The following is a 24,175-nucleotide window of genomic DNA, read 5'->3' on the forward strand; positions in this document are numbered from 1 at the left end:
CCTTGAACGAAGAACTGAAGCAGCTTTCAAAATGTTCAATATGCAAACTCCACATTTCCCTCCCCTGAAAAATGGTTTCCTCAACTCCAACAGCCAGTTACAATTGAAAAAATTCTCTATCTTGTACATACTACCTAAAAATAACATTTGGCTGGAGTGAATTACAGCCTGTAACTTGATCTCCAGCTTCTGACAGCTACATAAACTTTCAAGTGTCATTGCCTCAGACATAAATCATATTACCTTGATTTCCTTACAGCCCTGCAATACACTCCAACTCATCTGTTATAATATCTGTAATATATCTCTGCACCATCTGTGACCAGTTATTTTACCTTGCTGCCCTTTGTGAAATATGGTCATGTCATCATGACAAAATGAGGCCAACTGATAATAAACAAATAGGAGTTTGAGCCTAAAAGGTGCTACAATTTCTATGGAAGTAACCAGCATATGACTTTAGAATATAGGATGTAATTTTCAGGCACAGGTTAAGGATTATATTCTAGGATCTAAGGAAAGAATTAAAGCTTTTGTAACCATAACGTCATCAGCAAATACGCAATCCCTTCCCGAGACCATCAAAAAGTAATTCATGTATGACGGGTATACAGAAGTAAACGTGAAGGTGTTTGCACATTCTAAATAGTTACTTCAATACAGAATGTTTATTCCACTATAAATGGTTCAATCTAAAAGTTGCTCTCTGTTGATAATAAAAATCTTGCCTGCATGATGTAATGTTGTATGTTGTTTCAATGTTCCTAGAGCCTCAATGATTGGTCTACATTGGCTATATTAGCATGAGGGCTAATTGTATCTTCAGAATCAATTCCACAAAAACAGAGTTGATTTTGTGCCTATGTTTCATGTACGAGTTAGGTCACAAAACCTAACTAACTGGTAAGGGTAGGAGAGCAACAAAAAAAAATTAAACCATTTTCCAAGGAGATGCTATCTTCTTACTGCTGCCTCCACCCAGGGCCCACCTACAATCCACTCCCCATATATGGCTTGCCATCCACTCCTGCAAAGATGGGAAAGAGAGGGGGTGGTGAGGAAAGGGGAAGAGAAAGTTATTGTATCCTTTGAGATGAATACCTTCAAGTACAAGGGAACAGTAAACCCATTTCCACAATCCAGGGACTATCTGACTATTCAAAATGTGGAGATGCCGGTGATGGACTGGGGTTGACAATTGTAAACAATTTTACAACACCAAGTTATAGTCCAGCAATTTTATTTTAAATTCACAAGCTTTCGGAGATTTTCTCCTTCCTCAGGCAAATGTTTGCCTGAGGAAGGAGAAAATCTCCGAAAGCTTGTGAATTTAAAATAAAATTGCTGGACTATAACTTGGTGTTGTAAAATTGTTTACAATTGACTATTCAAAAGGGACAGTCGCAATGACATTGAGAGATGGCAGGGCAGAACCAATCTCAGAACTAGCAGTAGGAAGGACAGGGATAAAAATTTGATCCACATAAATCCTTGAGTTATGCCGCTGGAAATCAATTATTTGTTAATTAGCAAAATAACCTTGATTCATGCTAAAATCTCTTCAGCTTTCCACTATAAAGCAACTTGACCACTGCAGACCAGATCCATTTCAGGGCTCAGTCTCATCTAGGAGCAACTAACAGCCAGATTGATCATCCAAGCCCTCATTACACCAACCTTCCTGTTCATATATTAACCATAGCAAAATACAAAACAAATAGCACTTCATTCATGCCCCTCCAAAATGAAAAGATTCACGGTGGCAGCACGTGAGTGGGAGTTCAAGCCATGATTTGATTATTGATCTTGTTTGATTTATTGATATGTTAACCAACCTAATTATTTATATACAAACCCTCTGTTATTGATGCAAGTGGAACTCAAGAATCTAAAATTGAAGGGACACCAGCAGTGAGCTGATCCATCCTACTGCAATTGGCACGTCAATAAAGGAATCCTCCGAATACTTCTGAATAGTTTTCCTAAAATTAGGATTGACTTGCTTGACTCATGTTTTTTCATAACCCAAGTTGTACTTGCTATGGCATGTTTTTTTCTCCATAACAGCAGGGCAGCATGATTAATGTTTGTACAGGCCTGACTTTTTATGTTGACAGGATTAAAGATATTTCCAAACATAGGCAGTTTTATCGGTTTTGAAACAAGTAAACCTATGACTAAAGTATACATATTCCACTAGCTGTGTAGCCATATCTGTTACACTTCAGCTAGTCAGGATCTATTGGGTAGAGTTCAAGCTTATTCCCTGGTCAAATGCACGAAGTGTTGCCCTTTACTCACAGTATGCACACTTTTATTAACCATTTTTCTCGATCAATTGAATGATGGGAAGCATTTTGCCAATTTAATTACCCATCTCCATTAATGCACTATTTGGTAGGATTCAGTAGCAAGTGGAAATGAATAAGGAACAGAATTAGGTAATTGCTCTAATTTTGTGAACACAGATCATCCACCAGGCTTCCGCTGTGCATTTCTCGAGTGCTGTTTGAAACTTTGATAAAATTATGCATAATTTTATCAATGAGTCTCTTTTGCTGCTACCTCTATCGTATATCGAAGGTGCGAATCCAGAACAAGTCTTAGTACACAAGTGGAGATGTGCCTTACACATCTAATACAGTAATGAAAAGTATTAAACTTGAAGAAAAACTTCTGTACCCAATATTCAGTGTACTAAAGTACTGTGCGTGCCATAATAGCACCAATTGTAATCGAGTCATTCACAACCGTCTTCTTTCAGCAAGATGAGTAGAAGCGAAGCAAAGGCTAATCTTTGCTTATGACATGTAGCATATGTTCTAGCAGCTAAACTGATTAAGGATTCCTCTTCAGAAAAATACTTGCAATTGACGTGTTTTGTGCTCAAAGATCAGAATTTAACATTATTCTGCACTGGCTGTTTTTTTAAAAAAAAGTGAACTATGATGTACTGCTGCCTTCAAGTCAGTAGTAAAATGTTGATGTTACTTTCACTGCCATGTAATTTAGAAATAAGATCATCCTATGCAAAGCTTGGGACAGTGACCTTGTATGACAATCTTGGCTACGGCCTCAAGAGAGCAACAAGATTTTTCACATTAAGGCCAAGCATCAACAATAGTTTTTCCCCCGCCCCCCACCCCCCCCCCCCCCCCAAGAAAAAAATTGATTCACTGCAACTATAATATTTTTCTAGCACTGCCTGTTCATATTGGTCACATAAGCATCATTTTTTTTAAAGAATCATATAGCATAGGAGGCGGCCAGTCGGCCCACGTGCCTGCTCTTTGAAAGCAGTCCCACTCCCCTGCTCTTTCCCCACAGCCCTGCAAATTTTTCCTTTTCAAGTATATATCCAATTTCCTTTCAAAAGTTACTTTTGAATCTGCTTTGACCACCCTTTCAGGCAGTGCATTCCAGATCATAACGCACTGCGTTTAAAAAAATCTCATCTCCCCTCTAGTTCTTTTGCCAATTACCTTAAATCTGTGCCCTCTGGTTACCCACCCTCCTGCCAGTGAAAACCGTTTATGCTTATTTACTCCATCAAAACCCCATCATATAATTTTGAACACCTCTATTAAATCTCCCTTAACCTTCTCTGCTCCAAGGAGAAAATCAGAGCTTCTCTCGTCTCTCCACATAACTGAAGTCCCTCATCCCTGGTAACATTCTAGTAAATCTCCTCTGCACCCTCTCCAAGGACTGGATATCCTTCCTCAAGTGCTTTTTCCCCCCATACAAAATCCCATCCACCACCTCCCTCGCCCTCTCCTCATTAAACGTTGATCATATAAAAGCTTGCTTCAGTCAGTTTCGGTGCTGGGTTTTATGATCTGTGCATCACAATTTGAATTACTTCCAACAGATGTTCATCTCCTTTGCCTGACAAAGAACAATTCTGAACAGCGTAAAGTCTGTTTCTTCTATCTAGAGGAGCTTGATGAGAATATCTGTCATCGTTCTGAATGAGAGCTGACCGTCAAGTGAAGCACTGTTCCGAGTTGGGCCAATAGTTGAAAACTAAATACAAGCATTCCTGTTTGGAGAGGAATCAAACTGCAATCATCACAGATTCTCAGACTACTGACCTACTCAAGTTCCTCACCATCCTGCATGGTAATAGAAGACATTTGTTAATCCATTTGAGGCTTGAGATGTTGTAATGGCTGCACAACTGAGTGGCTTGCTGGGCCACTTCAGAAAGCATTAAGAGTGAACCATGTAATGAGACTGGAGTCACGTGTAGGCCAGACCAGGTAAGAGTAGCAAGTTCCCTTCCCTGAAGGACATTAGTAAACCAGTTGGATTTTTACAACCATTTAGCAGGAAGGGTGGGGATGGGTGAGGGAGAAGGAAGTTACCAGGCCAAGAACAGGCACATGCATACTGAAGCTCCTTTTGCTCTGCCCATCCTCATCTGCACAAAAGCACCCCATTATCACCATGAATATTTTCACTTCCTACACCAGCCACCTGTCAAATTACAGGCAATGCTATGTCCAAAAGGAACCAGGTTGAGAGTGCCTAAACTTACATTATCCAAGACTCATCAGGTACAGCCACCAAGGATGAAAAGACTTTTCACCCCATCAGGCTGGGCAGAATTAAAACCAAAGTCAAATGGGGAAAAAAAAAGGTACGTTTACCCAGTGTCTCCTTCAGCTCTATCAACCAATTATCAGGTGAATACAAAATTGTGGCAGGAAACCTCTGCATTTTAACCACTAATAATGGCCAGAGCTAGAAAGAAGACGATTCATGACCAGATACTAGATGCAGATAAACCAATGTAAAATCAGAGAGATATGAAAACTCACGTAGTGAGCGCCGTCGCTTATTTTTTAGCCTCCTTCGTTTGTTCATAACTGCTTTAGAAGGCGACTCCTCCTTGACCTTCGGCTGACTAGTGACTTTTGCAGAGTTTTGTTGGCTGAAGTGTGTAGGCACATGTCGAGCAAGGCCACCTTGAGATGCAAAGCTAGCAGTGCACCCACCAACAACACACTGAAAAAAAATACAACAGAATAGGTCACATTTCACCTTGCAATATCAAGAGTAAACCACCGCAAAACCGTAACTGCACAGCAAGATGAACGCTGAGCAAATGCAACTGTTGTAGTTATATAAAGATTGATTGGGAAGTACTGTATTCTCATCCCAAAATTTTTATTTTAACATTAAAGGCTTCACAGATCTTTGAAAAAACTGATTTTTGATGTAAATTAACTGTTTATGAAGCCCTCAAGTATAGATTTTGATGATCCCAGATAGTATCGGGAGGCCCATTCATTTGCATACAATCAGCTTTGTACACGAGCAAAAAAATGGGAAGAATGTTACAAAAAATTGGTGTTTGGATGGAGTGGTTTGTTTGTGAACGCAAAATAAAATTGGAGTGTTGGAAGCATTAATAACTGTGGAGGGATATGATGTAGCAGCTCCAATGGGGCTGTGGTTTAGTTTTGGACAGGGCAGGGAGCTTAAATGTTCCTGCAGAACATTTTTAGGGGAGAGAGGAAAATAAATTGGCCTTGGAGGGGGTACCATGCAGATGCGTCAGAATGATACCAGGACTTAAAGGGTTAAATTATGACGGGTTGCATAAATTTGGCTTGTATTCCCTTGAGATTAGAAAGTTGAGGGGTTATCTAATCGAGGTCTTTAAAATGATAAAGGGATTCGATAGTGTAGATATGAAGAAACTATTTCCTCAGAGAATCCAGAACAACGGGGCATACTCTTAAAATTAGAGCTAGGTCATTTAGGACTGAAATGAGGAAACACTTTCATGCAAAGGGTTGTGGAAATCTGGAACAATCTCACCCAAAAGGCTGTGGCTACTGGGTCAAACAATATTTTCAAGTCTGAGATTGATAGATTTTTGGTATTAAGGGATATGGAGCAACAGCAGGTAAATGGAGTTGAGGTACAGATCAGCCTTGATGGAATAGAACAGCGGAACAGGCTCGAGGGGCTGAAGTCCTGACTCCTGTCCTTAAGTTCCTATGAAAAAGGTGGGATGGCAATGTTAGTAAAGGATTCTGCTGCAGTACGAGAAGGTAATGATGAGAAGGTTGAGCTGAACGAGATCCAAACTAGTCTCATCTACCTACCCTCAGCTCTACAGTACAACACGGTCCATTATTACTACCTGATCAATTTCAGCTGCTGCCTGTTTGGGCTTTCCCCTCTCCCATGGTCCTTAGCAGGTTTCAAGAAACAACTCACAACTTGGTTCAAACTGAAGCATACAACACAATTAATGCTAGCTTACTAAACGGGTTGCTTACTGATGTTTCACTGTGCAATTAAGGGATATTGTTAATCATGTCTTACTGCCATCAATTTGAGTTTCAACATACAGCCAATCAAAGAGACATTTTCAAACCCCATTTACACTGTTGAAGAACATGGACAAAACTCCTGCAGGATTTAACTGGTCAAATCCCAAGTGTGTTGGTTATTCAAGATGAGAAACTCAATTCCAGGCATAAATTACACACTGCATTTTATTAAAATGCTAGTTGCTCAACAGCAGTTATGACAGTGTTAATAATCTATATCAGATTCTAACCTTCAATAGCAAGTATGCTGTGAAAAAAATGTAGGTTTATAATGTAGCACCAATCATGCAATCTACTATTCTGTAGTTAATTCCACTTTCCAATAGCATTTTTATGTTCGGAAAACCAGTTAGTCAGTAGTTATATTGTCAACTTTCATATCAATGTACTGTAATATTTTGAAAGAGTCAAGAATCCAATCTGGTGCCCACTAAAGCCAAGCAGTGAGAGATCCTGCCAACAGGCAGTCTTGCAGCATCTCACGTTCACAAAGTTTGCAGTCTAATGCCAGGCTGGTGCAACGGTGCATTTTAAAAGTGCCATGGTAGACCCAATCTGTTAATTTTAAAAATTGGCTCTGCTTTCTATACGCATATTCAAGCTTTCTGGCACAGAACTCCTTCGTGGCTCATCCAATTGCAACCTGGACAGATGTGTAGCTAGCAGCATCAGTCTGCCAGTTATGTATCATACCACAGATATACTGGTCAGAGCCCAAAGGCTGCAGTATATTCAGTCTTAATCTGTAACAATTGGTCTCCAAAGGCACATTTCAACCCAATAGTGCAGTCTGTGTGACTTAATCGAAACAAAAAGGATAGTGTTTTGGGAGCTCGGTATAGGTATTTCCACTTAATTTAACATTCGATTCATTTCGTATGAAATTTTGCCAGTGTTCTTCTGAAGCAGTGGTTGGATAGAATTTGCACCAGATGTTTTCACACCTACCTTAAATGGTTTGTCTCCACTATGTGTAAGCATGTGCCTCTGCAACCAGCTCTGACTAGTAGACGGTGTGTTATATACTTTGCACCCTTTCCATAGACAGACAAATACCTGAAAAACATAGAAATTTGGCAAATGTTTGAAATACTACTTTAAGAACACACCAGCCAAGATTTGAGAGAAATTTTTCCCTCCTTTAATAAAATTATATTTTTTTGGTGAAACTTTGAGACAAGAAAAGGGACGCCAGTGCTCAGTGACGGAACACTATTCTCTTTTGGGCTCCCATTACCACCACAGCATTGTCACCACTCTGACAAGAAATTTAGTACAGCCACATGCAAAGTAAAGCTTCATCTTCACTGCCCCAACAATGTGTCCAAATGCAGAAAAGCACTTACACTGTACCAGTGTGACATCTTTTATATATCAGTCATCCTTATAATCAGATGGCTGGGCTTTGCCCTATTTATGCCAAATTGTGGCTAATTGTGCCAGGAACTCTCACCCACAAAAAACTGAAGACTACTCAATCACTTCACATAGGACCTTCACAGCTGGTAGAGGAGGACTTTTATTCAATCGGTCTGGGCTGCTTTCGAGTTTGACCTTTAGAATCATAGAATGGTTTCAGCACAGAAGGAGGCCATTCGACCCATTGAGCCCATGCCGGCTCTTTGTAAGAGCAATCCAGTTAGTCCCATTCCCCTGCTCTTTCCCCGTAGCCCTGCAAAGATTTTCCCTTCAAGTATTTATCCCATTCCTTTTTGAAAGCCACGATTGAATCTGCTTCCACCACCTTTTCAGGCAGTGCATTCCAGATCTAAACCACTCGCTGCGTAAAAAAGTTTTTCCTCATGTCACCTTTGGTTCTTTTGCCAATCACCTTAATTCTGTGTCCTCTGGTTCTCAACCCTTCCGCCAACTGGAACAGTTTCTCTAATTTACTTTATCTAAACCAGTCATGATTTTGAACATTTTATCAAAATCTCCTCTTAACCTTCTCTGCTCGGAGAACAACCTCAGCTTCTCCAGTCTATCCACGTAACTGAAGTCCCTCATCCCTGGAACCATTCTAGAAAATCTTTTTTGCACCCTCTCTAAGGCCTTCACATCCTTCCTAAAGTGTGGTGACCAGAATTGGATACAATGCTCCAACTGTGGCCGACCCAGTGTTTTATAAAGGTTCAACATACCTTCCATGCTTTTGTACTCTATGCCTCTATTTATAAAGCTCAGGATCCCATATGCTTTTTTAAAATCGCTTTCTCAACCTGTCCTGCCACCTTCAAAGATTGCTGATCCTTTTTATAAGGCTCCATTTCTGAGTCATTTAAAACCATTGCACATCCTTTGAATTCAAGCCATAAAAATGCATTAGATTTGAGGGTGTGCAACATCAGATCTTTTATTTAAGGGAGCTATTGCATATTAAAAACAATAATGCAACAGAAATCTAATATGCACAAATTAAGATTTTAAAAAACGGATTCAAGTTCATCTGGTCTGTAATCTGGACACCTCTTCTATAAACTTGCTGAGGTAAGCCAACTGGTGCTGACATAGATGAGTAACACAAAGGGGCTGTGGACTCAGAGGCATTGAAGATCTTACAAAGACAGCTGAACAGGATATCCACCTGGGATGCTCAGTGGCACATGAAGGATAAATGCAACGAACTACGCATTGGAAAAAAATTAGGAGGCATTTGCGGTACTTGGTGACAAAACTTGCCAAGTTGAAAGGGATCTAGAAGTGTTAGCCGAATCATCGCTCAGCATGTCCAGTAAGAGACGGCAATAAACAAAGTAAACAGAATGCTTGGTTATAGTACCAAATCAGGTCAATTCAAATCCCAAGACATCATGCTGAAACTGACCTGGTCAGGCGGCAACTGAAATACCAGTGTTACAAAAGGAACCATCCAGCCCCTAAAGGCCATGCAGGTAACAGTAACAAGGCTGATCTCCAGTTTATAGGGATGAATTGGAAGAAGATAAGCTAGGACTCAGCTCAGAGAGACTACCGGGGAGGGGACCTTACCGTGCCATACAAGTTGCCTAAAGAGATAGGGAAAGTAAGACTGTGACAAGGCTTTCAGATATGCCAGGTTAAAAGAAGTCACAGGTGCATGGTTATGAAGGACAAGTTTACAAAAGGTGCCAAATAATTCTTTGCACAAAGCTTGATGGAATGATTGCCAGAAAGAGTGGTTGAAGTCAGAACACTGGACTTGTTAAAGAACCAGCCATATGCTGTAATGGGAAGACATCAGGGTTGGTATTCTGAAGGATGAGGTTCAAATAGGCTATTTTCAACCAAAATTTTCTTGTTATCACCAAGAATTAATTTATTTCCAGTAGTCAGTCAATTTGCACCACATTTTAGGGAAAAAACAACAGAATTCCATTAGCAATTCAATTTTGTGCTCAAAGAACTGGGGGTGAGGAGAAGAAATAACAAGAAACTGATTCATATAATTCACACTTTCAGATTGGTACCATCTTTGTGCATTGAAATGAAACTGCACGGTGATAAGTCTAGCTATGTTGCATGGTATGATTCGTCAACAAGGTTTTCATTCCCTTCATAAAGACAAGTGTTTCTCTAGTAACCCAGCAGAGGTCAGGACCTTGCCATATAGGAAACATTCCATGTGAACCACTGTCTTACCACTCCATGGCGAGGCACATTAGTACATCAGTGGCTTCCTCAATCTGAACAGACATGGTAACAGACAGAGATCCTTCCACTGATCACAGTCATATCTAAGCTTCACAAACACAAGAAAAACATGGTTTAATGTCAGAATACACTCAATCTATGACATGTATTGGAACTAAATGGCAAACTGAATTACATGCTGTCCTTTCATCCTCTAGGCCAGAGCTTGAATTTAGCCCACACTCTGCCAGCTACAACGGTCTTATGACATAAATTAGGACAGTCTCAGCCCAGTTTCCAGTCCACAGCACAAAACTGCCCCTAGTTTTGCAGCAGTACCCACTAAATATAAAGTCTCAAAGAGGCTGCAGACATGGCCAATATGGGAATTGAATTGGACAGTGGGGTATTGAAGGGTTGCTTTTCGGGGTTGGGATTAAGTACTTGTTGAGCAAAGCAAAATGAACTTCATTCTGCATTGACTCCTGCTTTACCCAATCTGGAGGAGATTTTGGCACCTAGAATTGGCAACATAGTGAGAAATTGATCTATTCCTCAGCAGCAGGCATCTCATCTTGAGGATAGGGCCAAAAAGTCAAGGATAACTGTACATCAATTTGAAAAAATATAGTTATGCAGATTATCTAATTGTAATCAAGTTTGAAATACCACCAGGGCCGGTCAGAGTTCAGTACTAAACCCGTCCCAATGTGACCAATTCTAGACCTAGCACTTAGCAACTCTCAAGTTTCATTTTCCCTCTTTTGCTTTCTAATTTTCTACCAACTCCATCTTTTCTTGAAAATGCTTATTTCTTCTTCCTTCTTTAAGATGTTGTGTTACTTTCCTTAAACACACAACACACATGCCAGAGAGTACAATGTTCAAAAGAGGCTTCCAATTGGCAAAAAAATTGGATTTCAGCATTGCTACTAGGCTTAATGTATTGGTAAAATGTCTTAGGCATGGTTGGGGGGGGGGGGCGGGGGCGGGGAAAGAGAATCACACTTAAGTCAAAACACTCATGTGTTTAAATTAGCTCAAGTTAGTTCCACCATAACAGTCACTAATGATAGACCAGTTTCACCAATACTTCACCTTGCACTATATAGCTCAAAGTGCTCTCTCCAGACAAAACCCAAATTTGAAAGGACAAATTTAATAACTGTATAATTAGGGTGTTTTCAAACAGTTAAAATAGATGTGAAGTTTTACTACCATAAATCTTCACTGAAATTCTAAAAACCACTGAACATTGTAAAATTAAACAATCCAACTCAACCTTGCATAGAAAACATTCCAGTGATTGAAATTGTAACGGCTCAAGTGGTGTTCTTAATATTCAATGGTAACAGGCTTCTGTTCCAGACATTTTTACTTGGATCTCTAATGGGAAAACACCACACACCAGGATATATTTTTAAAATTACGACATGTCTAGTTGCAGATTACCATAATTATATTTACATCAGAAATGTTAAAACCTGACTGGGTTAATGACAATATTGCAATTCTGGTGAGATATGGGAGAGAAATTGAGATAAATCAGTTCCTCTGCAGCTCTCTGCTAATTACATCATCTAACTTCCAGTGATCACCTCTCAGTACAAGGTAAAGATTTTGTACATTACACACATTGAGCACAAGTAGAGCACAAGGTTGGACCATAGCAAAAAACAAATCCAGAAGAAGCAGTGCATTCAATAGGAGCAGAGCTTTTCAACACACTGAACACATACCTACCTGACCACCATAAAAAAACCTGACTGTGACAAAATATAAATCCTAATGCTGGGATACCAATATTTTTTAAAAATTTAACAGAATTTAGTGACCTTGGGTAAAGATTCAGACAAATTTGTACATTACTTTTTGCATATGGAAATAGACATTAGGTTTACATATTTACATCAATCTCATTATGTTTTACAAAGTTTTCCACTTTAAGATCCATTTTAAGTAGGTATTCTAATAGATCCTTAGCCTGGGATTTGCCGCTCCTTTGCTCGCAAGCCTGAGATTTCCTTCATTAGTGAATGGAAGGAAAATCGTGTGCTGGCAAGCACAGAAGCAGAAAACCGTGATCTATGTCTATATGGGGGGAGCAATTTCACATAAAAATCGAAGTGAACATAACCATAATTAATCAATTCTATGATCGGTTGGACAAAAAATTTAAATTCAACTAAAATTAAAACAAGAATTATTCTGGGTTTTTCCGCCAAATTTTCAAACTCAAAAGCAGTATAATAACCACTGCTTTTGTGCGAGAAGCAACTAGAGCAAAACCGAGGCTATAATTCAATGCATAATGGATTACAAGTAATAAAGTGGCACGGCTAAAAGTACTTCCCTTTTGCCTACAGCAATGCTGAGTTGCTGGCTGCATTACAAGCAGATCTTTCCCATGAACCACTGCATCGCAATCTGCATCAATCCTATACATCTATATGTACACATATAATTAAACGTCTGGGGTCGAGCACACATCAGTCATGTCACACCTGAAAGTGCAGCCTCAGGTGTCACTCATAAGCACCAAACATCTGCAGGGCAACAACCAGTGATTGGCCGAAAAAAACGGTTATACTTGTTTGGCAATTTTCGGTTGACTAAATGTAAAATAAGAGCGTGTTTTCAAGGCACTGATGTGGGCCTGATATTGCGGGCATTGTCAACCAGGCCCGAATCATGGCAAATAACTGTATTCAGATGTTTGCCACTGGAAATGTAGCCCCGCTACCTTCTCCACCCCTCCCTCCTGAGGTAGCGCTACAGCAATAACAAAACTAAAAATCGATGGTCGGAAGCAAAGGGCAAAACTGGAAAAAAAATCCGTTGTATAAAATATAATAAAAGGAAGACTGATGATGTAAGAATGGTAACAGGAGATTTTGGGGGGGTGGCGAGAAAAGAGAGCTTAGGCGAGAAGAGTTACTCATAGCTACACCAAGTTTTGTAAAGTGGTGGGTAAGAAGTATTACAAATATACCTGATTTGCCATGTACCTTTTCAATATCAGTGAAGTATGTAATATTTTTTATCTCCAGTCAAATATATTGTTTTGGTAAATTTGCTGCATTGTACAATCTGTGAATCATCATCTTGTTTAGGTTAAAGTCAAACAGCAGTAAATATCAAAGCACATTCCAGGTTTCAGACTACCCATGAGCAACAACATAAGAGATCTGCTACTATGATGTGTAAACTTACTATATTATTGTAAATTTCAAGTTAATACTATCTATTTTTAAACAATGTTGAATGGCAGACAGCTTGATACATCTTGTGATTTGAGTTACTGAATCTTCATGGAACATTAGGCTGTTACTCTGGTCTGTGTGGGCAGGTACGACAGAGAAAAGTTGAGAGAGGCACGATAGAAACTGAGAAAGCAGTGAGAAAGAAACTAACCAAGAGACAGAAAGAAGCAGAAAAACAAGACAGTTATTTCAAGAAATAGATTTTGAGGAGAAGGCAAGAAGTAACATGGGTGTACTGCAAAAATTAGCTTGAAGATAGGCACAGGATAACGGAGATGAAATTAACTGTTTAAAAAAGTGGCATTTGCATAAATGTCATAACATAATTCCTGTAAACCAAGTGTAAGCTGCTGTACACTAACATTCCATATGGACAGTATGAAAATAGAACTGCTGCACCATCTTACTGGAAAGTGATACAGAATCAATTGTTTCTCTATGAAGATGGTTTAGTAAAGCACATCCAACAATTTAGTATTTAGACCATTTTCAACAAAATCCTATTCTATGGATTTAAAAATAGGATATCAAATCCATTCCAGCTCTAATCAAAAACAAAAACGGGAGATTTTTTGTTGTCCCAATGTTGTGCAAGGACTCCCAACAGCCTATATTATGATGAACATTCAACATTACACCCAACAATTCAGCACAATTAAAGCAAGGAATTATGATTCTTACTATTTGTACCAAAAGGTGTGATCCATCATACATTTGTGTCACGGCATTCAGAAAGGAGGAGGGAGGAGAGTCAAATACACCAAGTTCTGGCTTCACAGTTCCCCTACAGGGAGAATGGAGATGAAAACAAGCCAAGCCACATTCATGCATGCAGTGGCTAAGAGGAGCACATCATGGACAGTGGTGCAAGGCAGGTAGAATTCAAACGGAGGAAACTACCACACAAAATTTGGAGGGGGTAGCAGGGAAGAAGCAATGAAACAGTGACAAATGCAATGTATGTGAAGAAATATCAATTTAATTTTCAATCTTCCATGCTGATTGATGATCTGACATTCTTTCAGGGAAGCAGACAAGAAGTCAGGCATCTTCCCACTGGAAGAAGTGAAATATTACACAACACACCTCCTGGCAGCCAGCTCAGAGCAGAACTGAAGGCAGCCACAAAGCATGCTGCTCATCAGGTCCACAACACGTGGCTTCACATAAAATAAAAATGCATTTACATTTTACCGTAGGGGGGAAGGGAGAGAGGAAGGAAAAGGCAGTACACGCAGAAAAGGTCAGTGCCTTGCTGGATCATTTAATACCAAGAACCTGAGCACGAGGCGAGTGTGGTAAAGACTTCAGAGAGCACAAATATGAAACACCACTTCTTGTGTTACTATGACCAATCAAAAACAGATGAGTAATGTAATTGCACAAGCCAATGCAGTCCGTAACACAAGTCCTTCTAAACTACATCCAAACTGGAGGTAAGCAATTCTATTCAAAAGGACATTGCAACGGACAAGTTTGGTTGGCAAGTACCTGACTTATTACAAATTTAATCTCAAGGAACCACTACTCGACTTCATTATGCACTGATAATTAAACTTTATCTGGTCACTTAGCTATCTAAATGTAAAAGGAATAAAAAGAAAACAGACCCCTCCACGTTGCCCATCCACATGTATTGAACGGATGTGATCTGCCAAATCTGGACTGGAGCTGAAACTGGTCTGGCATTGGTCCCAGCAGCAGTTGTAAGTGATATTCTTTCCTGATGAAGTAGTACTTCCGTGACCATTTATCAGCGCTGGAGTAGAGCGTCCACTGGAGATGGTACTGTCCATATCCATTAAGGTGCTGCTGATACTTTGAAGAAAAAGCAGTATTTTTAATAGAGTGCAAGGTAACATCCATCCACAATGCATAATGTAAATACTGTATAAAAAGATATTCCTCTTTCACAGGAATATCTCTCTTGGTATGCTTGCACTGTGCTAAACTAAACAGCAAATGTGATTTTATGCAGTCCTTGCCCCAACTTCATTTACAGCAGACTTGCCAGAGTAATCTCAAGTGGATACGGTCATATTAAAAAAAAGCTTGTTGAAAATGGGTTTTATGGCAAGAGGTATAGAATATAAAAGTCAAATGTAATGGTGAATCTATATAAAACCATATTAAGACCACAGCTGGAGTAGTGTGCGCAGTTTCAGGCTCCACACTATAGGAAGGATGTTGAGGGATTAGAGAGGGTACAGTGCAGATTCAGTAGGATGTTGCCTGGTATGAGAAAATACAAATATGAAGACAGACTTGAAAAACTAGGGTTGCTTTCAATAGATCCTAGGAGATTAAGGGTGATTTGATAGGTGCTTGAAAGTATGAAAGGATGGGACAATGTCGATATAAAGAGACTGTTTCCAGTGATTAAAGTGTCTAGAACAAGGACACAGGTAAAAAATTAAAAGTAAGTGATTTAGGGCAAAGAGCAAAATAAACTTTTTTAAAAAAAGTTTGTGAGATTGTGGAAATTACTACAGGAGTTAGTAATTGAAGCAGAGACCATGATAACTTTTAAGAACAGCTAGATGGTTGAAGGAAAGGGGGAAAGAGATATGGGATCAGAGCAAGCATATAGGATTAGGACTACTGTGCATGTGGAGGAAAACTATTAACATGGGCCTGTTTCAGTGTTATACTTTCTATGTAATTCTAGGAGTTTTACAACACGTGGTCAATGCTACAGTGTCCATCAGGAACTATCTTTAAATCACCAGAAAGCTAAAATAATGTGATACTTAAATTCTAACTAATTCCCAGCATCTAGTTTCTGCTACCAGACTGGATCCACTATTTAAATTATTTGCTGAAAGAGTCTACCATTATTAATCTTTTAAAATACCAAGAGGGCCTTAGCAAAAATGTCAAGAACATTTGGTCTATTAGGCATCATCAGGTTAATTGAGGTTTAAGAGGTTTTTTTGTTAGCTGTTCCACCATTATGGCTGTAATCACGAATTACTCCCACACATCACATTTATAGCATGAACTGCAGCTCTGTATAGCAGAAAGCCATAACCAATGTAATTGGTGAGCAAGAACTTGGGGGAAGAGTTAAGGAATGACTAACTGGCTCATGACCCTACTGATGAATAGATATAAAATAGGAGATTACCCACGACCTTAAGCTCCAATGCAACATTACACTTTCTCTAAAAATGCAACCTTCTGGAAAATAAACCTCTGTTGCCCAACTCAACTATCACAAATGTCTTTTAATTCAAGTGTATCCTCAACATTCTTTAACAAACAAACAAACAAACAAAGGAGACAGATAGCATTAACATAGGATCCATATGGAAAACTTAGTATGCATATAGAAGTACAGTATTATAGCCTCTCTCAGGACAGATAGGATATCTTACACTGGTTAATGATCACAATTTGTCTGCACTAAATATTTATTATGTATGAGTGATAAAATGATGGAGAAGAAATGGTATTTAACAGGCAACTTTTACATCAGAGTCTCTGGCCTCAAACCAACACTTGTGAATGAGTCACCCTTGGTCAAGAAACCAGAAACAAGATCACCAACTAATGTATTACTTTGCAATAGTAACGATAGTTAATTATATATCCTCTACTGTTAAACAAGTAGTACAAGAGTAGTGTCCAAGTTTTGACCGGCTGACTATACGTAGTAAACTTTTCTTAGTTTTTCTTGAGAAAAAAAAGAGCTTAATTGGACAAGTTTCGTGTTTTGTCTGGTTCTTTCGTCTAAAATTTATATACGTCTTCTGATTTTCCACTCAAATCAGGTCATTAGTTTCCAAGGATCAATTTTTTTTTAAAATTCAGTTTTAAACCAGAAAAAGTTTAAAAAGTAAAAGTAAATAAAACTCTTAAAATTCTAAAAAAAAGATTGGTTGCTGCACATCCCCCTCTGTGGAACTTCATTCAGTTATCTGAAGCTGTGCTATACATCGATGCTGTTTTGCAGCACACGTCTTGCATCAAAGCGGAAACTGAATGCGCATGTCACACCACAATTACAGCATGCTAATATCAATATTCCCGCCTCTTCAACCAGATAATTGGCTAGTTCCTTTGCATGGACATGAGCCTCGCTATCCATCACAAATCAGAAGGGTTCAGCATTTCTGCTCTTTCACCTATATTTTGACACTATTCATAGTTGTGGTCATGGTTGCCAATAATCTCTCATTCATCTTCTTGTGGAATTTTCTATTTTCATCTCAGCGCTCCTTTGAGCGGTGCCTTGGATGTTGAAGATCACAATTGCCTTCTCAGCAGGTATTCTGGCTAGTACCACAATTCCAAACATCTTTGCCACAATCTTTTCCATGCACTGGGTCATGGCATCAGCTGTAGCATGAATTGGAGGAAATACCCTCCATAGAAACACAGATTCAAGCATCTCGTTTACCATTTGAGAGTATGCAGATGTGACCCATTTTGTCTAGATGCTCTTTCTGCAGTCAAAAAAGCCACCAAGTAATTGTCACATGTTTACCACATCAATGATAGAAACCGTATCAACTTACAGCCAGAACAATGTGGTTTCTATATCTCATTGGGTCAATAGACCACTTTGATACAAACTACACAAAGTTTGTGTCAACATCTGGGAATGGCAGAAAACTGTGCCAAACTTAATGACCATCTTCCATGCTTTTTGTTTGACAGCAGCTTCGATGATAACATGAAGCTGCTGATAGTATGCAATAAAAGCTGCATGATAGTATGCAATAAAAGCAACTTGCAAAAGGTCTAGCATGTCCTTTCCAGTTCGTCAGCACTCAGCCCATCTCTCGCCACTGTAATCACATTATCCCTACTACTGCCACACTGGAAAATAAAACTTGAAGCCAACCATAGCAACAGCAGAAGCTGGCTATCCACTAATTTCACTTCTGTAGCACGAGTCATTTTGTCACAGCATGCAAATAACCTGTTCATGGTCAGGCACCTTAAAATATCTGCTGGCCAGTCAACAATTAAGTTACTACTTTGAACATTCACCCGATTCTTGAACTCAACAAGTTTCTGAAATAGTTCCGGTAGCTGCTTGTCTTGAAGCATTTTGCATCTTGCCCACATATTTGGTCACTGGGCAAACCGCAGATTGCTCAGTCACAAAATGAGAAGAACTGCAACTTTTATTGTAGCATGTAAAGCAGCAAAAATTGCAGCTTTTCCTTGTCCCATCCCTCAACAGCACGTCAAACAGGGTTGGCTGCATAACTCCACTGGTTGAGAGTAGGTCAGTGTTAACTTTGAGCTTTGTGTGGCAACTTGGCTTTGCCATTTTAACTGAATTTATTGTGTGGCTTCTTTTTCAAACCTATGCTCAATTTGTTTGAATGGTACTCACATGTAACGCAAGGATTATTGCTCTCTTCCCGCCACGTATTGAAACCGGAAAAATTAACCACCTAGTTGGCTGCAAACTTGTGCTTCCATAATTTTGTCCAATTTATTCAAATAGAAATCAAGTCAAAAGTGTGCTCAATGGAACATAGTATCATAGTAGATACAGCACAGGAAGAGGCCATTCAGCCCATCGTGCCTATGCCAGCTCTTTGAAAGAGCTATCCATTTAGTCCCATTCTCCTGCTGCTTCCCCATAGCCCTGTAAATTTTTTTCCATTCAAGTATTTATCCAATTCCCTTTTGAAAGTTACTATTGAATATGATTCCACCACCCTTTCAGGCAGTGCATTCCAGATCATTACAACTCACTGCGTAAATAAACGTTTCCTCATTTTGCTTCTGACTTTTTTGCCGATCACCTTAAATCTGTGTCCTCTGGTTACCGACCCTTCTGCCACTGGAAGCAGTTTCTCCTTAGATACTATCAAAACCGTTCATGATTTTGAACACCTCTATCAAATCTCCCCTTAACATTCTCTGAGAACAACCTAGGCTTCTTCAATCTCTCCATATATAACTGAAGTCCCTCATCCCTGGCACCATTCTAGTAAATCTCTTCTGCACCCTCTCTAAGGCCTTCCTAAAGGGCAGTGCCCAGAAGTGAACACAATGCTCCAGCTGAGGCCTAACCAGTGTTTTATAAAGGTTTAGCATAACTTCCTTGCTTTTGTACTCTGCCTCTATAAATAAAGCCCAGGATTCCATATGCTTTTTGAAACAGCCTTCTCAACTTGTCCTGCCACCTTCAAAGATTTGAGTATGCGCACCCCCAGGTCTCTCTGTTCCTGCACCCCCTTTAAAAATTGTACCATTTAGTTTAGTTTATGTTGACTCTCCTCATTCTTCCTACCAAAATGTATCACTTCACACTTCTGCATTAAATTTCATCTGCTATGTGTCTGCCCATTTCACCAGTCTATGACCTCCTGAAGTCTGTTACTATCCTTCACATTGTTTACTACATTTCTGAGTTTCGGGTCATCTACAAGCTTTGAAATTATACCCTCTATACCCAAGTCCAGGTCATTAATATATATCAAAAAAGAGCAGTGATCCTAATATTGAATCCTGGGAACCACCACTGTATACTTTCCCTCGAGTCTAAAAAACAACCGTTCACCACGACTCCGCTTTCCGTCCCCTAATCAATTTTGTATACACACTGCCACTGCCCCTTTAATCCCATGGGCATTAATTTTGTTAAGTCTAATATGTGGTGCTTTATCAAATGCCTTTTGAAAGTCCACAGGGTACGGTAGCATAGTGGTTATGTTACTGGGCTAGTAATCCAGAGGCCTGGACTAAAATCCAGAGTCATGAGTTCAAATCCCGCCACGGCAGCTGGCGAATTTAAATTCAATTAATTAAATAAAAATCTGGAATTAAAATACTAGTATCAGTAATGATGGCCATGAAACTACCGGATTGTCGTAAAAACCCATCTGGTTCACTAATGTCCTTTAGGGAAGGAAGCCTGCCGCCCTTACCCGGTCTGGCCTATATGTGACTCCAGACCCACAGCAATGTGGTTGATTCTTAATTGCCCTCTGAAATGGCCTAGCAAGCCACTCAGTTGTAAAATCTCGCTCAAGAAGGCGGCTCACCACCACCTTCTCAAGGGCAATTAGGGATGGGCAATAAATGCCCATCCCTAATTGCCAGCGACGCCCACATCCCGTGAACGAATAAAAAAATATATACATCAACCGCACTAACCTCATCAACCCTCTCAGTTACTTCAAAGAACTCAATCAAGATGGTCAAACATGATTTTCCCTTACCAAATCCGTGCCAATTTATTTTGTCCCGGATTATTGACTCAAAGATCCCCCAATGACGTTAGGCTGACTGGCCTGTAATTGCAGGGTTTAACCCTCTTCCCATTTTGGACCAGCACCATCCCCATTGGAAGATTGTGGCCAGAGCCTCTGCAATTTCCACCCTTACTTCCCTCAGTAACCTAGGATGCATCCCATCTGGACCGGGTGACTTTTCTACTTTGAGTACTGCCAATCTATTTTTATCCTAACCAATATTGCTACTACCTCCTCCTTTACTGCTACAATGGCAGCATCCTCTTCTCTACTGAAAATAGATGCGAAGTATTCTTTTAGTACCTCAGCCATGCCCCTCTGCCTCCACAAGGTTATCTTTTTTGTCCCCAAATCGGTCCCACCCTTCCTTTGGCTACCTTTTTATTATTTATAAAAGACTTTTATGTTAGCCGCTAATCTATTCTCATATTCTCTCTGCCCCCATTCCCTTTTTTAAAAAAAAACATCTCCGTACTCTCTGTATTCAGCCTGGTTCTCTACTGTATTATGAACCTTACAATCGTCATATGCCTCCCTTTTCCATTTCATTTTAATCTCTATATCTTTGGTCATCCAGGGAGCTCTAGCTTTGGATACCCTTCATTTCCCCCTCATAGGAATGTGTCAACTCTGTACCAAACCAACCCCCACTTTGAAGGTCTCCCATTGTTCAATTACTGTCTTGCCTACCAATTTTTGATTCCAATCCACCTGGGCAAGATCCCTTTTTAACTCACTGAAATTAGCCCTCCTCCAGTTAAGCATTTTCACATTTAATTGTTCCTTGCCCCTTTCCATAACTATTCTAAACCTAATGATATTTTGATTACTGTTGCCCAACTGGAACATGCTCCACCTGACCCACGACATTCCCCAGGACTAGACGCAGCAGTGTTTCCTTCCTTCCTGGTTGGGCTGGAAACACAATGTTCCAGAAAGTTCTCTTGTACACATTTCAGGAACTCCTCCCCTTCTTTGCCCTTTACACTGTTACTGTCCCAGTTTATATTGGGATAACTGAAGTCCCCCATTATCACTACTCTATAGTTCTTGCATCTTCCTGTAATTTGCCTGCAAATGTTCTTCTCTATCTCTTTCCCACTATTTGGTGGCCTACAATATATACCCTGTAGCGTAACAGCTCCTCTACTGTTCCTTACTTCTAACCAAATAGACTGTCTTTGACCACAAAACAACATCATTCCTATTATAGTGCTAGAATAGTTTCTTTGATTAATATTGCAACTGCCACAAGCCACATTTCTACCCCCCCCCCCCCCGGCCAAACCCCTTTCTTTCCTTCCCTATCTTTCCTGAATACCTTGTAGGCAGGAACATTAAGTACCTAATCCTTCCCTTCTTTGAGGCAGGTCTCTGTTACTGCCATTATATCATAGTCCCATGTGGCGGCTTAAGCCTGTAGCTCACCAATCTTATTTACCACACTACGTGCATTTAGACACATGCACTCCAATCTCATTTTAGACTGCCTCACATTTGCCCCCTGTCTGATACCTCCTATTTATGAACTACTCTTTACTTTAGTGCTAGTTGTCCCTCCCAGTCCTCTTTGCACCTTGTTGCTCCTCTCTGATGTTTCCTCCTGGTGCCCATCCCCCTGTCAAATTAGTTTATACCTTCCCCTACAGCACGAGTTAACCTTTCCACGGGGACATTGGTTCCAGCTCTATTGAAGTGCAACCCGTCCACCTTGGACGGATCCCTCCAGCCCCAGAATTGGTCCCAATGTCCCAGGAATCTGAAGCCCTCCCTCTTGCGCCATCGCTCCAGCCACGTATTAACTTGTCTCATCCTACTATTCCTATACTCACTAGCGTGTGGCACTGGGAATAATCCAGAGATCACTACCTTTGAGGTCCTGCTTTTTAATTTCCTCCCTAGCTCCTGAAACTCTTGACTGCAGGATCTCGATCCTTTTCCTTCCTATGTCATTGAACATGAGAACATAAGAAATAAGAGTAGGCCATCCGGCCCCTCAAGCCTGTTCCGCCATTCAACGATCATGGCTGATCTTCTACCTCAACGCCATTTTCCTGCCCCACCTATAGCCCTTGATGCCTTTAATATCTAGAAATCTATCGATCTCTGTTTTGAATGTACTCAACAACTGAGCCTCCACAGCCCTCTGAGGTAGAGAATTCCAAAGATTCACCACCCTCAGTGAAGAAATTTCTCTTCATCTCAGTCCTGAATGGCCTACCCTTTATTCGGAGACTGTGACCCCCTGGTTCTGGACTCACCAGCCAGGGGAAACATCCTCCTTGCATCTACCCTGTCGAGCCCTGTAAGAATTTTGTTAAGTTTCAATTGGTTCCTACATGGCCCACGACTTCTGGCTGTTCCCCTTCCTCCCTCAAAATGTTCTGCACCTGTTCAGTGATGTGCTTTACCCTGGCACCGGGGAGGCAACACAACATGCAGGACTTACATCATAAATGCACGTCTATCTCCCTGACTATCGAATCCTATATAACAACTGCATTTCTTTTGCCCCCCCTGTGCATCTGAGTCTCTCTGTGCTGTGGATTTGCTCCTTACTGCACTCCCCCAAAGTGCCAACACCCTCATTGGTACTTAACACTGAATACCGGTTTGACAATTGCACACTTCCTGGAGACTTCTGCACTGCCTGCCTGTTCCTCCTAGTCTGTCTGGGGGTCACCCACTCCTTATCCGCCTGAACACTCCATAGCTGCAGGGTGACCACCTCCTGAAACGTGCTATCCACGAAACTCTCAGCTTCCCGTATGCACTGTAGTGATGCCAACCGCCCCTCAACTCAGAAACTCAGTTCGAGCTCGAGCAGTTGGCGGCATGTGGTTTTCCAAGACACAGAGTGTTCCGGAGTTTCCACATGGCACAGGATGTGCATGTGACAGGCCCCAGCTGTTCTGCCATGTTAACTAACAGTTATTTAAACTGTTTGATAAGCTTTAAGGCACTTTACTGTTTATCTAACATCAGTGAACTGAATGAGGAAAATCAACTTTTATTGCAAAGGGAAGGGACATGCTAAGTGCTGGACACAAGTCATTTTTTTTTCTTACAATATAAAAACTACGCTATTGAAAAACCTGCTTCAGCCAGACAAGAATGAGTTCAAGGACAGCCAGCATACACTTCAGGATCAAAGAAGAAATTTTACTTTTACAAGTGCAAATCTGAAAGCATGAGAATTGATTAAATTTCTTCCCTCATTGCTGTAACTGGTTACAAAGTCAGTTAACTGTAACTAAGCATTTACAGCTCCACAATTTAGCTCATAATTCATTAAAGTGTAGTGTATATGCCAGATATTCTGATTAGACTCAAGTGCATATACATCATGGTATGGGTCTGAAAAAAGTGCGCAAACGTAGTTTTGAGTTTGCACCGAACACAAACTACAGTATTTAGCCATGAGACAGTCTGGCTCCCATAAGTTTTGATCAGGCTTACTTACAACCAAAATGCAATAAAGCAGGAATTTATTTTTTAAAAAAGGGATTGCTTAGATGCAAATTTCTAACTCAAGGTAGTTTCAGATGCATGAAGATCAAAATTTTAATTTCAAAACTGCCTTCTGTGACAGTTTTTTTCCAAGGAAGTTTACTCTTAGAAAGGGGTGATGGAGCTACTCAGACTGACATAAGGTGGGAAGTGGTGCACCACAGGGGTCAGTGCTGGGACCACTGATTCACAATTTACATGAACGATCTGGATTCGGGAA

General features: G+C 40.2%; 1 protein-coding gene across 4 annotated transcripts in view; it reads right to left on the bottom strand.

The window, feature by feature from the left end:
* The window catches only part of aebp2 (AE binding protein 2), a 99,859-nt gene that overhangs the window by 43,805 nt on the left and 31,879 nt on the right, over nucleotides 1-24,175 (bottom strand). For all 4 annotated transcript variants that reach the window (XM_068004739.1, XM_068004738.1, XM_068004737.1 and 1 more), the window contains exons 2-4: nucleotides 14,833-15,040; nucleotides 7,299-7,406; nucleotides 4,824-5,010 (exon numbers count right to left, since the gene is read on the bottom strand). In XM_068004739.1, coding sequence (XP_067860840.1) covers nucleotides 4,824-5,010; nucleotides 7,299-7,406; nucleotides 14,833-15,040 — 503 coding nt within the window. The remainder of the gene's footprint in view (nucleotides 1-4,823; nucleotides 5,011-7,298; nucleotides 7,407-14,832; nucleotides 15,041-24,175) is intronic.

Source organism: Heptranchias perlo, chromosome 24 (assembly GCF_035084215.1).
Source record: "Heptranchias perlo isolate sHepPer1 chromosome 24, sHepPer1.hap1, whole genome shotgun sequence".
In the NCBI taxonomy this organism is placed as follows: Eukaryota; Metazoa; Chordata; class Chondrichthyes; order Hexanchiformes; family Hexanchidae; genus Heptranchias; species Heptranchias perlo.